The 12,662-nt window shown below is 40.5% G+C and overlaps 1 protein-coding gene across 1 annotated transcript in view; it reads right to left on the minus strand.

Moving 5' to 3' along the window:
- Positions 1–820: 820 nt before the first annotated feature.
- The window catches only part of KIN (Kin17 DNA and RNA binding protein), a 31,893-nt gene continuing 20,051 nt past the window's right edge, over positions 821–12,662 (minus strand). Inside the window, exons 9-13 of the mRNA XM_088468911.1 lie at positions 11,929–11,979; positions 11,077–11,145; positions 9,564–9,663; positions 1,727–1,827; positions 821–1,047 (exon numbers count right to left, since the gene is read on the minus strand). Coding sequence (XP_088325037.1) covers positions 985–1,047; positions 1,727–1,827; positions 9,564–9,663; positions 11,077–11,145; positions 11,929–11,979 — 384 coding nt within the window. The 3' untranslated portion in view covers positions 821–984. The remainder of the gene's footprint in view (positions 1,048–1,726; positions 1,828–9,563; positions 9,664–11,076; positions 11,146–11,928; positions 11,980–12,662) is intronic.

A 12,662-nucleotide genomic window follows, 5' to 3' on the forward strand; every position in this document is an offset into this window, starting at 1 on the left:
ATAAATTGCCAGTTTGTTTTGTGGGGGCCCAAACGAACCAATCATTTCAGCCACAGTTGTGTGGCAGACCCTGGCGCTGAAATGATTGATTTGTTAAAGTGTGCATGTCCTGTTTATACAACATAAGGGTGGGTGGGAGGGCCCAAGGACAATTCCATCTTGCACCTCTTTTTTTTCTTTGCATTATGTACAGTTTGGGGCCTAGTTTTTCAATGCCATCCTGTCTGCCACTGCAGTGTCACGCCTAGATGGGTCACGTGTTTGTGCCGCCCACTCGTGTCGCTTAGCATAGTCATCCAGCTACCTCGGTGCAACCTTTTGGACATAAAAACACTATTGTGAGGTGTGAGGTATTCAGAATAGACTGGAAATGAGTGGAAATTAAGGTTATTGAGGTTAATAATAGCATAGGAGCAGAAAAACCTACAAATTCTGTGATTTTAGCTGTTTTTATGCTTTTTTTCAAAAAAATACAGATCCAAAACACAAAACCCAGAACCCAAAACACGGAAGGGTGGTTTTGGCAAAACCAATCCAGATCCAAAACACGAAGAAAGATCCAGATCCAAAACCAAAACACAAAAAGTGGCCGGTGCACACCCCTAATTATAATATAATTTTATTTTTTCTTTTCATGAGAAATAGTTGTGTCCATCATGAATATCATGGGCCAGCTATCACTAAAATGTGTAGCATACCGCAGTAAAGCATTTCATTCAGTGCTTGAAAAATCCTGGTAAGATCTAAATATATACAGGCTATTAGGTAGAAAAGTATTTTATTCTAGGATATCCAGACACCCAAAAATGTACTTCCAGTATTTGGGAAAGTAATATATTTTAATAAAAATGTAGTAACATCCAAGCTGGGACTTGAAGTGACTCCTCAGTGAGTTAAATATAACATTTACAGTCCATGAAAACCCTGACACAGTAGAGTTTTGTATCTCTCCAGCGTATGATTGATGGGCACTGCACACTAGTATCATGCCATCTTGGATAAATCTTCATAGAGGAGGCCTTCCACCTTCTGCCCTTTCAATGGACCCTGTAAAGGAGAAAAGACCAAAAACATTACACAATAACCCAGAAATGTGCAAATTTCACCAAACAAAATCTGATATTTTGACACATCAAATTTGTTGGATTACATATAGAGTTATGTTTTGTGCCACAATCTACCAAGGTCCGTCAATTCCTCTTTTTACAAAGGGAGACCTGTATATGGAGAGGAAAATTATTCTCAGCTTTGCCATCTATACTTCTAAGGGAGTTTAATCTAATGTTCTTATGAACTTCTGTGGTCATCCCTGTACAGTACAACAGGAACTCTCATTTCTAAAGGTGCGTATCGACTTGCCGATAGAGGAACGACGGTACGAGTACAACATTGTAATCGTACAGTCATTCCTCATCCTGTAATGTGCCTATACTGAACGATATGTCGTTCAGTGCAGGCACCCTCCCTCATCCATGAATATGCACAATCTGTTGTTATCAGCAGATTGATCTGCATGTTCAGGCGATGATTGATGTCGAAAACGACCAGCGCGAGCGCGCAGTGCCTCTGCAGTGTGGAGCCTCTCACTCTGTATAAGTGAACTTTTTCTTACATGACCAGATCCTTGTAAATAGAAAACACCTGTATTAAACATGTCTAATTAACAGACGTTTTGCTTTTAATTATTCAATTCAAAACCACTTGAATATAAATGCTATATACTTACTGAGTCAATTATTATTGTAGCAGAAAAACTTTTCTCATTTATACAATCCAGGATGCCAGAAGTTCCTTTATAGCCTCCATTTAAAACCAGAACTTTCTTTCCTGGTATATGAAAGTGAAAATATAGATTATACAATTTTATTGGGAATGTCAGAACCAGTGAAATAAAATTCCCAGAGAAGGATTTAGAGATGAGCAGTCTGGTGTAACTTGTGCATAGCAATGTACTGTCTTGCTGCTTGCAAACTACATACAATTAACTGAAATATGCCTGATACACTAACAGCATGTGTTCATACATAAAAGATTCTGGTATACCTGGATTAAACTATTGTATGTGTAACCTATAAGTATGTTTTTAAAGTTTTACAAGTCAAGAAATAGGATCTATATATCCTGCGCAAACCACTACAGCAGCCTGTGAAACAACCTGGAACCTTCACCAATTAACCCCTTAAACAAGTGTCCAAACAATAGAAAATGTGTCCACAATGGCGCTTGCAGTGAGTTCTATATACAGAGGGGATTCCTACACCAGTCACCCAGCAACAGGTAAAAAATAAAAAGTCTAAAGGTGCATACACACGGTCAGATTTGTCAGATGAACGATTTGAACTACGAACGATTTTTTACTGCATTAAAACGAATGGAATCGTCCAAATCTGACTGCAAACACATCAGATGTCAGATATCGTTATCGGACAAGCGGGAACGCGCATCGTTCATCTGACAAACATGTCAGATATTCCTTCAGATATGAACGATTTTTAAAATCTTTATTGTTCAGATCTGAAGAAAAATCTGACCATGTGTATGCACCTTTACTCTTCAGAGTAAAAAATTTAAGTTTTACTCATCTCTTTATATGAACCCAATTGATCCTCCTTGTTTTGTTAAAAGCTTTTGTTGATGTAAATTTATTGGATCCTCCCTGATATACCCTTGCTTCTAGGATAATCCAGCCATGGTTCTAATCCATTATACTCCTCAAAACAAGCAAAACAGATTGCAAACCAATAGTGCAATATTGCCTTTAAAAACTTCACAATTTTAATCAATTTAAAATACACTCACATAAATAAAAAACATATAAACATATCCACCACACTTGTGGGATCCTCCAGGTGAAAAACTTGCTTCTAGGACAATTGCTGGAAAGGTGATAAATCCTCCAGGTCCAAAACGGATGCCGGCTCCCTTTTATAGCCTTTCCCGATATTTCACAGCAAAGTCCTTCTGCAGTTTTTTCCGTCCACAGCGTCACCTGCCTAATGCATTTCTGACCTTCCGTCCTTCATCAGAGGCATGGTGACAGTGACTTCTAGCAGCTTTAAATACCCACCCTAATGTCTTAATTATCCTCCTCAGCTGATCATGTAGCAGCTGCAAGCACGAAACATCCAAAACCCGGAAGTAACAATCCATGCTCCCAAGACATGTGACTTGTTTACTTCAGGTTTATGAAGGAAGGTCAGAAATGCATTAGGCAAGTGACGCTGAGGACGGAAAAAACTGCAGAAGGACTTTGCTGTGAAATATCGGGAAAGGCTATAAAAGGGAGCCGGCATCCGTTTTGCACCTGGAGGATTTATCACCTTTCCAGCAATTGTCCTAGAAGCAGGTTTTTCACCTGGAGGATTTATCACCTTTCCAGCAACTGTCCTAGAAGCAGGTTTTTCACCTGGAGGATCCCACAAGTGTGGTGGATATGTTTATATGTTTTTTATTTATGTGAGTGCATTTTAAATTGATTAAAATTGTGAAGTTTTTAAAGGCAATATTACTCTATTGGTTTGCAATCTGTTTTGCTTGTTTTGAGGAGTACAATGGATTAGAACCATGGCTGGATTAGAAGCAAGAGTGTATTATCAGGGAGGATCCAATAAATTTCAACATGAACAAAAGGTTTTAACAAAACAAGGAGGATCAATTGGGTTCATATAAAGAGAAGAGTAAAACTTCCATTTTTTACTATGAAGAGTAAGACTTTTTTTTTTTTTTTTTTTTTACCTGTTGCTGGGTGACTGGTATAGGAATCCCCTCTGTATATAGAACTCACCGCAAGCGCCATTGTGGACACATTTTCTATTGCATGTTTTTAAGTTGTTATCCCTGGTCAAGGTTATTATAGCACGGACATGGCTCGGGGTTGATCCTCCTCTTTTTCACAGCTGGGTCTCCCTAGTTAATGATACTGTTAACCACAAAAGTTTCTGTATACAGCTAGAGGAACTTTGCCCAAATTTCACAAATTATGGTCATCATGGTACATATCTCACTATGGTCAAAAGGGTAGCGCTTTCTCCCCACCTGACACTGGTTGATTTGGGGGGCTGCCAGCACTTGCTATTGTACGTTACTTGCTGCCACACTGTTTTAATACTATCTTCTGCACATACCGTGCATCCGTAAAGTAGTCACAACGCTTCACTTTTTCCACATTTTGTTATGTTACAGCCTTATTCAAAAATGGAATAAATTGATTTTTGTCCTCAAAATCCTACACACAATACCCCATAATGACAACGTGTAAAGTTTTTTTGCGATTTTTGCAAATTTAATTAAAAAAAAAACCTAAGAACTCACATGTACATAAGTATTCACAGCCTTTGCTATGAAGCTCAAAATTGAGCTCAGGTGCATCCTGTTTCCACTGATCATCCTTGAGATGTTCCTACAGCTTAAGTGGAGTCCACCTGTGGTAAATTCAGTTGATTGGACATGATTTTGAAAGGCACACACCTGTCCCACACTTGACAGTGCATGTCAGAGCACAATCCAAGCATGAAGTCCAAGGAATTGTCTGTAGACCTCAGAGACAGGATTGTCTCGAGGCACAAATCTGGGAAAGGGTACAGAAAAATATCTGCTGCTTTGAAGGTCCCAAGAGCACAGTGGTCTCCATCATCCGTAAATGGAAGAAGTTCGGAACCACCAGGACTCTTCCTAGAGTTGGCCAGCCGTCTAAACTGAGCGATCGAGGGAGAAGGGCCCTAGTCAGGGAGGTGACCAAGAACTCGATTGTCACTCTGTCAGAGCTACAGCATTCCTCTGTGGAGAGAGGAGAACCTTCCAGAAGGACAACCATCTCTGCAGCAATCCACCAATCAGGCCTGTATGGTAGAGTGGCCAGACGGAAGCCACTCCTTAGTAAAAAGCACATGGCAGCCTGCCTGGAGTTTGCCAAAATGCACCTAGAGGACTCTCAGACCATGAGAAACAAAATTCTCTGGTCTGATGAGACAAAGATTGAACACTTTGGCGTGAATGCCAGGCATTATGTTTGGAGAAAACCATGCACCGCTCATCACTAGGCCAATACCATCCCTACAGTAAAGCATGGTGGTGGCAGCATCATGCTGTGGGGATGTTTTTCAGGGGCAGGAACTGGGAGACTAGTCAGGATAGAGGGAAAAATGAATGCAGCAATGTACAGAGACATCCTGGATGAAAACCTGCTCCAGAGCGCTCTTGACCTCAGACTGGGGCGACAGTTCATCTTTCAGCAGGACAACGACCCTAAGCACACAGCCAAGATATCAAAGGATTGGCTTCAGGATAACTGTGAATATCCTTGAGTGGCCCCAACCAGAGCCCAGGCTTGAATCCGATTGAACATCTCTGGAGAGATCTGAAAATGGCTGTGCACCTATGCTTCCCATCCAACCTGATTGAGCTTGAGAGGTGCTGCAAAGAGGAATGGGCGAAACTGCTCAAAGATAGGTGTGGCAAGCTTGTGGCATCATATTCAAAAAGACTTGAGGCTGTAATTGCTGCCAAAGATGCATCAACAAAGTATTGAGCAAAGGCTTTGAATACTTATGTACATGTCATTTCTTGTTTTTGTTTTTTTTTTAATTTGCAAAAATCTCCAAAAAACACTTTTTACATGTTGTCATAATGGGGTATTGTGTGTAGAATTTTGAGGACACAAATTAATTTATTCCATTTTGGAATAAGGCTGTAACATCAAATGTGGAAAAAGTGAAGCGCTGTGAATACTTTCCAGATGCAGAGTGTGCGAGTCTGTGTCTAATATATATATATATATATATATAATCTGCATGTTAATGTGATTCTTTTTATTGTTCATTCTGTGACCGTTTGAACCATACTCTCTGTACTGCTGCTTTTTGTTTTCTATAGTTTCTTTGTGTTTTATTGAAAATCAATCAAATACACTTCATTAAAACTTATTGTATGTGTGGGGATTGTTTTGTCATTTGCTCAAATGTACAAACAAAAATCAGACAGGTGTCTCTGAGCATGCATCACCGCAGCAATGATAACAGAGTAAAAAGTGTGATGCCCTCATCACATCTAAGCGATGGAGCAAGGAATAAGCACCCGGAAAAGAACAATGTCCTGATTCAAATGAAACATGGACACTACCTTAAGCAAGAAAGACGGCTTAGGGCCGGATTCAAGTAGCGGCAAAATTGGCAGATTTTCGCCAAAAACGGAAGGTTTTTAAAATATAAACAGGCAACAAGTCAGGAAATTGCGGCTGTACCCCAAGAAATGGCTGACTTACATCGGAAATTAGGTATACGTTCGGCATCCCGGCAGTTGGGATGCTGATGCTTACATTACCGGCACCAGAATACCGACGCCAGTCAGGATCCTGGCGCCGGCTTCCCGACTGCCAGGATGCTGAAGGTAAGTAGCGGTGTGGGAGTTAGATTTGGGTTCAGCACTAAGGGGGGAGGGTTGGGGTTAGGCACTAAGGGGGGGAGGGTAAGGTTTAGGCACCAAAGAGGGAGGGTTAGGGTAGGGAAAGGGGGAGGTCTAGCATACCAAACAACAAGTTTCGGTATGTTAACAGTGTTGGGATCCCGGCGTCGGGATTCTTACTGCCAGGATCCGGACTGTCGGTATTTCATACAGATTCCCAGAAATTAATTTAGAAGTGTATTATTGGCCGTAATAAAAGAATTTAGGGCAATTAAATTGCGTTAGTTGGTGGTCATTTGCGTATGTGAAAAAATTAAAAAAAATAGAAAGCAGGGTTGGGAAAAAAAGGTTTTTTTAAAAACCCTGTTTTTTGGTTTAAACCATTTTTTTTGCATGTTTAAATAAAAAAAAATGAATCTTGCTATGTATTATAAACCTTGATCAATTACGTTTTAATGCTTTCTAACATTAACAAACCAAAGTTATTAGGGTTTGATATGTGACATCCTTCAATAAAACCAATTTTAGACTACATCAGTGGTTTCCAAACTTTTTTGAATCACGGCGCCCTAGTGCATCAGCATTGTTTTCACGGCACCACTAAGCCAAAAGTTTGTTATTGAGAAATTCAGAAAAAAATGCAGTGAAGTAAATTGTGCTGACCTGTCATCCTTAAGGTGCGTACACACTGGGCGATAAAGTGGACGACTGAACGATAACGATATCGTTATCGTTCAGTCGTCCACTTTATCGTCCATTTTTAAGCCCAAAAAGATGAACGATGACGACGACGACGCGCGTTCCCGCGGGTCGTTCGTCATTATAGTTCATCGGGCTGACATGCAGGCCAACCTGACGATCTCGTCAGGTTGCTGCGTGTCAGGGAATGGGGGAGAGAGCCCGGCGCTGAACGATATCGTTAATGATATCGTTCAGCGGCTGTGCTCAATGTCATGAACGACATTGAGCACAGCCTGCCGGGGACACACTAGACGATATCGCTCAGGGAGCATATCGTGTAGTGTGTATGCACCTTTAGGGTCAGTTATGTGGTGGTGGACAGGTTTGTGCTTCTGTTTGTGAACATATTTACATTATTGACCATAAAGAATTTGATTTGTACTGGACCACCAGACCAACCTGAGGCACCCCTACAAGTGTCCCGAGGCACCCCAGGGTGCCGCTGTGCACAGTTTGGGATCTACTGGACTAAACAATTAAAACATGCAAAAGCCTTTTTCAGAGAAGGAGTTAAGCATTAGAACTGGAAATGTCACTGGCATTAAACACTTTAAACTAGTGTTTTTATTCAGAGACCTTTTCAGTTGCCAATCTGTTTCGAAGATTCGAATGAACTAAACAAAGCAGAAAAAAAAAATTTCTACACTAGCTGAAGATGCTTGAGCAGGCAGAAGTTGTTAAATAATGGGAAATACATTGGGGTTAACTTTTCTCAATTGTGCTTTTTTTTGCTCGTCCACCATTCATAAGATAATACTTGTGACACCAACACTAAGGACCTCATTCAGACCCGCTCACTTGCTCGATGGGTATGCAAATTTGGGAAGGCAGGCGATTGCACGGCAAGGCATTAGCACGCCCACTATGTCTAGGCGTGCGATCGCTTTGTGTATTCAGACTCCCACCATCCTGTCTTAAGAAGCCCACATCATCTCCAGGAAGTGTATGCAACCATCAGTTCATCGGGTAACATCGGATGCGATCGCAGCGCTTGTGGCTGACCATACCCTACCGCAACCACTGCGAGCACTTCAATGTAAAAACCAGCCAGGTGACGTGTACTATGATGCTTCCTCTTAATTATGCACGCCACGGCGTTAAGACGCTCAGGCACGCCTGCGTTCGCACCTCCACTTCCCCATTTTTAATGGCTAGCACCTGTCACCACCCACAAACGGCTTCTCCTGTCACTCATTCTGCTGGGCCGTCTATGCGCTGCGAGCGAACACTTCCCGATCTCTCACACTGGTTCGCATACGCACAATGCGAAAATCATCTGGCTACAAGCAAACGCATCCTAGCAAGCGGGTCTGAATCAGGTCCTAAGTCTTTCTTAATAGCATTCATCTCAATAGGACTGAAGGTTTTAAATTTTAATACAAAAGGTAAACATGGAGATTAAACCATGAGGTGTTTCTCTGTGTATTGCCTGTTTTATGTGTTGGTGTTTACTCTTTAAGATTGAGAATGTTTGCTATGGTATTTTTCCTGGCCTATGGGATTGGTGGGGGAGAAGTCTTAGCACCTCTCTTATCTGGTTCATCCTCCCTATATCTTTGTAGTGTGTGTGATTTATAGCATTGGTTCAGCTTACTCAGATAAAGACCACAAGCAACAAGAATTTGAGGAATAATATCAGTCACAGCGTTGTACCTGTAATCACTGCATAATAAAAAATCAGAGTTTAAAAAAAACAACCAAAAAAAAAAAACATTAGGTTTAAACCAGCCAGCCCTGATTGAAAGCAATGTTCTTCCAGGAAATTACTGTTCCATGTAAATTGGGGTACATTAAAATGGGTGCAAATATATTTTCATGTCGTAAAAGTGCACTTTCATAGACCGTAAAAAAACCCGCCTGCTGCAACACTTCACGCATCAATACAGCCCCCCGAAAAAAAACAAAAACCAGACCCAATATGTCAAGCCAATGTTCTGTTTTTTTTTTCACCCAAAATTTGACTGACTAGTAATTTTTGAGGTTATTTTTATTTTTTTTGGAGGAGGAAGGGGATTTATATCATTAGGGCGGTTTCCAAAGGGTTCAAAGGAATACCCACATTTTTGTGCAAAAATAGGTATTTTTAAAAAATTTTCAACCTGGTCTGAGATGGTGAATCCTTTGCTGCTTTTTTACGCCCCTCCTGTTTTTTTACACCCCTCCCGTAATACCACCCTATCTGCATGAAAAATAATTAAGGAGCAGAGAAACATAGTGACTCACTTCAAAGGCACTAGAAAACAACTGATGCTTCAGGAAAGCAGGAGGGGTTATGAAAGGGGGCGTCGAGCCAATCAGGTAAGTATTTGCTAGTGCCTACTCCTGTGGTCCAACCCACTCAACCCAGTACCAGCTAGCAGCGTCACCAGATCTGATGATATGGAACACCTCAAAATAGCCAAGTGTCATAGAAATAGGTTTACCTGGTGCTGGGATAACAGTTTCTAGATGTGTCTGATCCAACTTCAGTTTATCACCTGAATCAACAAGTTTCACAATTGCTGTATATCTGTCAACTACCTCCTAAAACAAAAATCACACGGGATAAACTTTTTGTGTTGTTTTTTGCAGCCAACAACAATATATGTTGCTACAGGTACACTACTAATAGTGGAAGAACTACACAGAAATTAAAGATACAGGCCTTCAAGATATGTATAACACCCATCTTTCTAGTGGACCAAGCAGATGCCCAACACCTTCAGCAGGTCATCAGATCAGACAACCACACTGATCATCTTATACTGAAATTAGTTCTATAACCACTTCATCACTTTAATCTCTTGTTATATGCATGTTAATATGTCACAACCAGGGGCATAGGGAGGGCAGCACCGATGGAGCGCAAGCTCCAGGTGACGAAAAGGTTAGAGGGCGTGCCGCAGCCCGACTCAGGCACCTACCGCCTGGCTGCCCGCAGTGACAGCCTGAGCTGCGTAAGCTTCCTCCCTCCATGCTCCCGACAAGTCGTGCGTGTGACATCAGATGGGCGGAGACTGCCAATGGGGCATGGAGAGAGCAGCCGTCTGGGATGCACCGACCCAGAAAAATAAATAAAAAAGTGCTGAACTGTTGTGCACTTTGTAGGCTTTATCATTTATAGGGGCGGTCACTGATGGGTGCAATAATAAATATTAGGGATGGGGACCTGCTACAATTAGTGAGTGGGGAAGGCGAGGCACTGTCAGTGGAAGTTCCCCACCCCACTGATTTTAGCAGGTCCCCATCCCTTATATTTATTATTACACCCATCAGTCAGTGTCCTCTTGATAGATCTATCTATCAGTGGGCCACTGATATATTTATTATTAAACACTTCAGTCAGTGACCTGTCAATTCTATAAGGGATGGGGACCTGCTACAATCAGTGAGGGAGGGGGGGATGGGGGGGGTCGATCTGCCACTATCAGTTATAAATAAATGCATTCAGAGCACAGTGCAGTGCTATGCTTATGACTCCCTAGTAAATTGATTTATATAAAGAAAAATATTTATAGAAAATTTCTAAATAAATAAATGCATATTAAATATGTCACACATTCCTCCATACATTTTTATAAATGAAGACAGAAGATATTTATATATATGTATTGTATTTATGAATAAAACAACAGTACGGACTGTCACCAATTTTGAATTTTTAAATGTAACATGCCCCCACATGTTGGCCATGCCCCCAATTCAGTAGAGGGGAGGTGCCGAAACATAGCCTTGCTCCGGGCACCATGGCATCTAGTTACACCTCTGGTCACAACCTCTATAGCACCTTGACGTGTATATTTGCCATTATTCTTTAAGAAACATTGATATCTTTATTAGTTCTCTCAAAGTACTGTTACTGTTTATATATGTTCCATCTTTCCTCACTATACTGAGCTAACAGCAAGTTGCCAGTACAGAATACTAACTACAAATCCTGTAATAAGCAATAGTTACCTTTATCACAGCTTTTTTCTTGTAATATTTGTCCCCCAACTTTTTTGTTATAATCTTCACAACAATCTCCTAATAAATATAAATAAAAACACAGATATTTACATTTGTATGTTTTGCTATCCTCTATTCAGTCCTCAACAGCTGCTACAGCCTCAATGATGCTACAAGCAGATGGGACTGGGTTTCTGCAGCAGTAATGGGTTGGGCTTTAGTTCATAATGGTTATTTTGCAAATGTATGAAATAATAAAGATTAGAAAAACATGCAAGAGTGCTCATACAAGCAAATAAATGAAAGTTATGTAAATGTGGTAAACCCTGCAATTACTCCTCTGAAAAGGGGACTGCTATTCATTTTGTTAGTGTGGTCACTAGGTGACACCACCAATGGGCTTCAGATGTGTAACCCTTTCATATTTTTTACAAACTAAACACAGATCTGGCTGTCTCTTAATCAGGCACAATGTCTGGATCTTAACAAGTATGGCTTCAGAAAACCCCTTCTTTACAGAATCTTACCCTCTGTATACCCAATAATCAGGGCTCCTTCCGGAGCATAGAAAAATGTTGAAACCATTGCTGCTATCACAACAGAATGTTCAGGAGTTATCTTTGTCCAGACCTTAATGGTATGGATACATAAAGACTACTATATAGCAGATTTGCACTAAAAAAAGTGCATGTTCATTTGAAATATACAATAAAACATTGTGTAATATGTACCCAGCTTAGCAGTTTTCCATCAGAATGACAGATACAATGTATTGAAAGGTGGTGCATTCAGTTACATGTTACTGGTCTCCCAGACTTTCTATAAAACCTGCATAATTTGTTATTGCATGGGCTAACTCACAGGCTGCAGCCAATAATCCATGCGCTCCGGTTTCTTTTTCTGCGCCTCCATCTACAAAACAAGCATAGAATAATTTCACACAATGAATCAAGTTTTTTTTTACTTTGAAACCTGAATTATAATATTTATTTCAATAGATCACATCTCCCCTTACTAACTCTCCAATAACTTCCTGAAATAGCATCCATTCTGATTAGCTAATGGAACACTTAAATAAAGACGTGTGGACAGAAGGCCACAACTTGCATTTGAAGCCAACTTGTATTTAACTTTTAGTGGCTCTTTAAGGTTATAAAGAAGAATTTCTAGCCGTAGACATGGAGGGAAATGCATTTCTGAATGTTGCACAATATCTCCATATATTTTATACTCTATAAATATAACCTTGGTGTCGAGAGTATATTCATTTCATAAAAATATGTTTTTACAGCGCACGAACAAGAAAAAAAATTACTATGATACTATATATAGGATTGCATATGGATGTAAAGAATCTCAATCTTACTACCTTAAAGGAGAAAAAAATAGAATTTTGCTACTTACTAGTAAAATCCCTTTCTCAGATTACCCAGGGGACACTGGAGATGAAGACACTGGGGAATAAAGGGTGGATGAGTGGAGCTGGCACTTTAAATCTTTAATTGTGAGTGACTCCTCCCCCTCTATCCCCCAGAAGCCTTAGTTTGAGAATTGGAGCCCGAGGAAACATAACAGAAGACATAACTGAGGAGAAG

The sequence above is a fragment of the Taudactylus pleione genome, unplaced genomic scaffold (assembly GCF_031769625.1).
Source record: "Taudactylus pleione unplaced genomic scaffold, aTauple2 ptg000086l, whole genome shotgun sequence".
Lineage (NCBI taxonomy): Eukaryota > Metazoa > Chordata > Amphibia > Anura > Myobatrachidae > Taudactylus > Taudactylus pleione.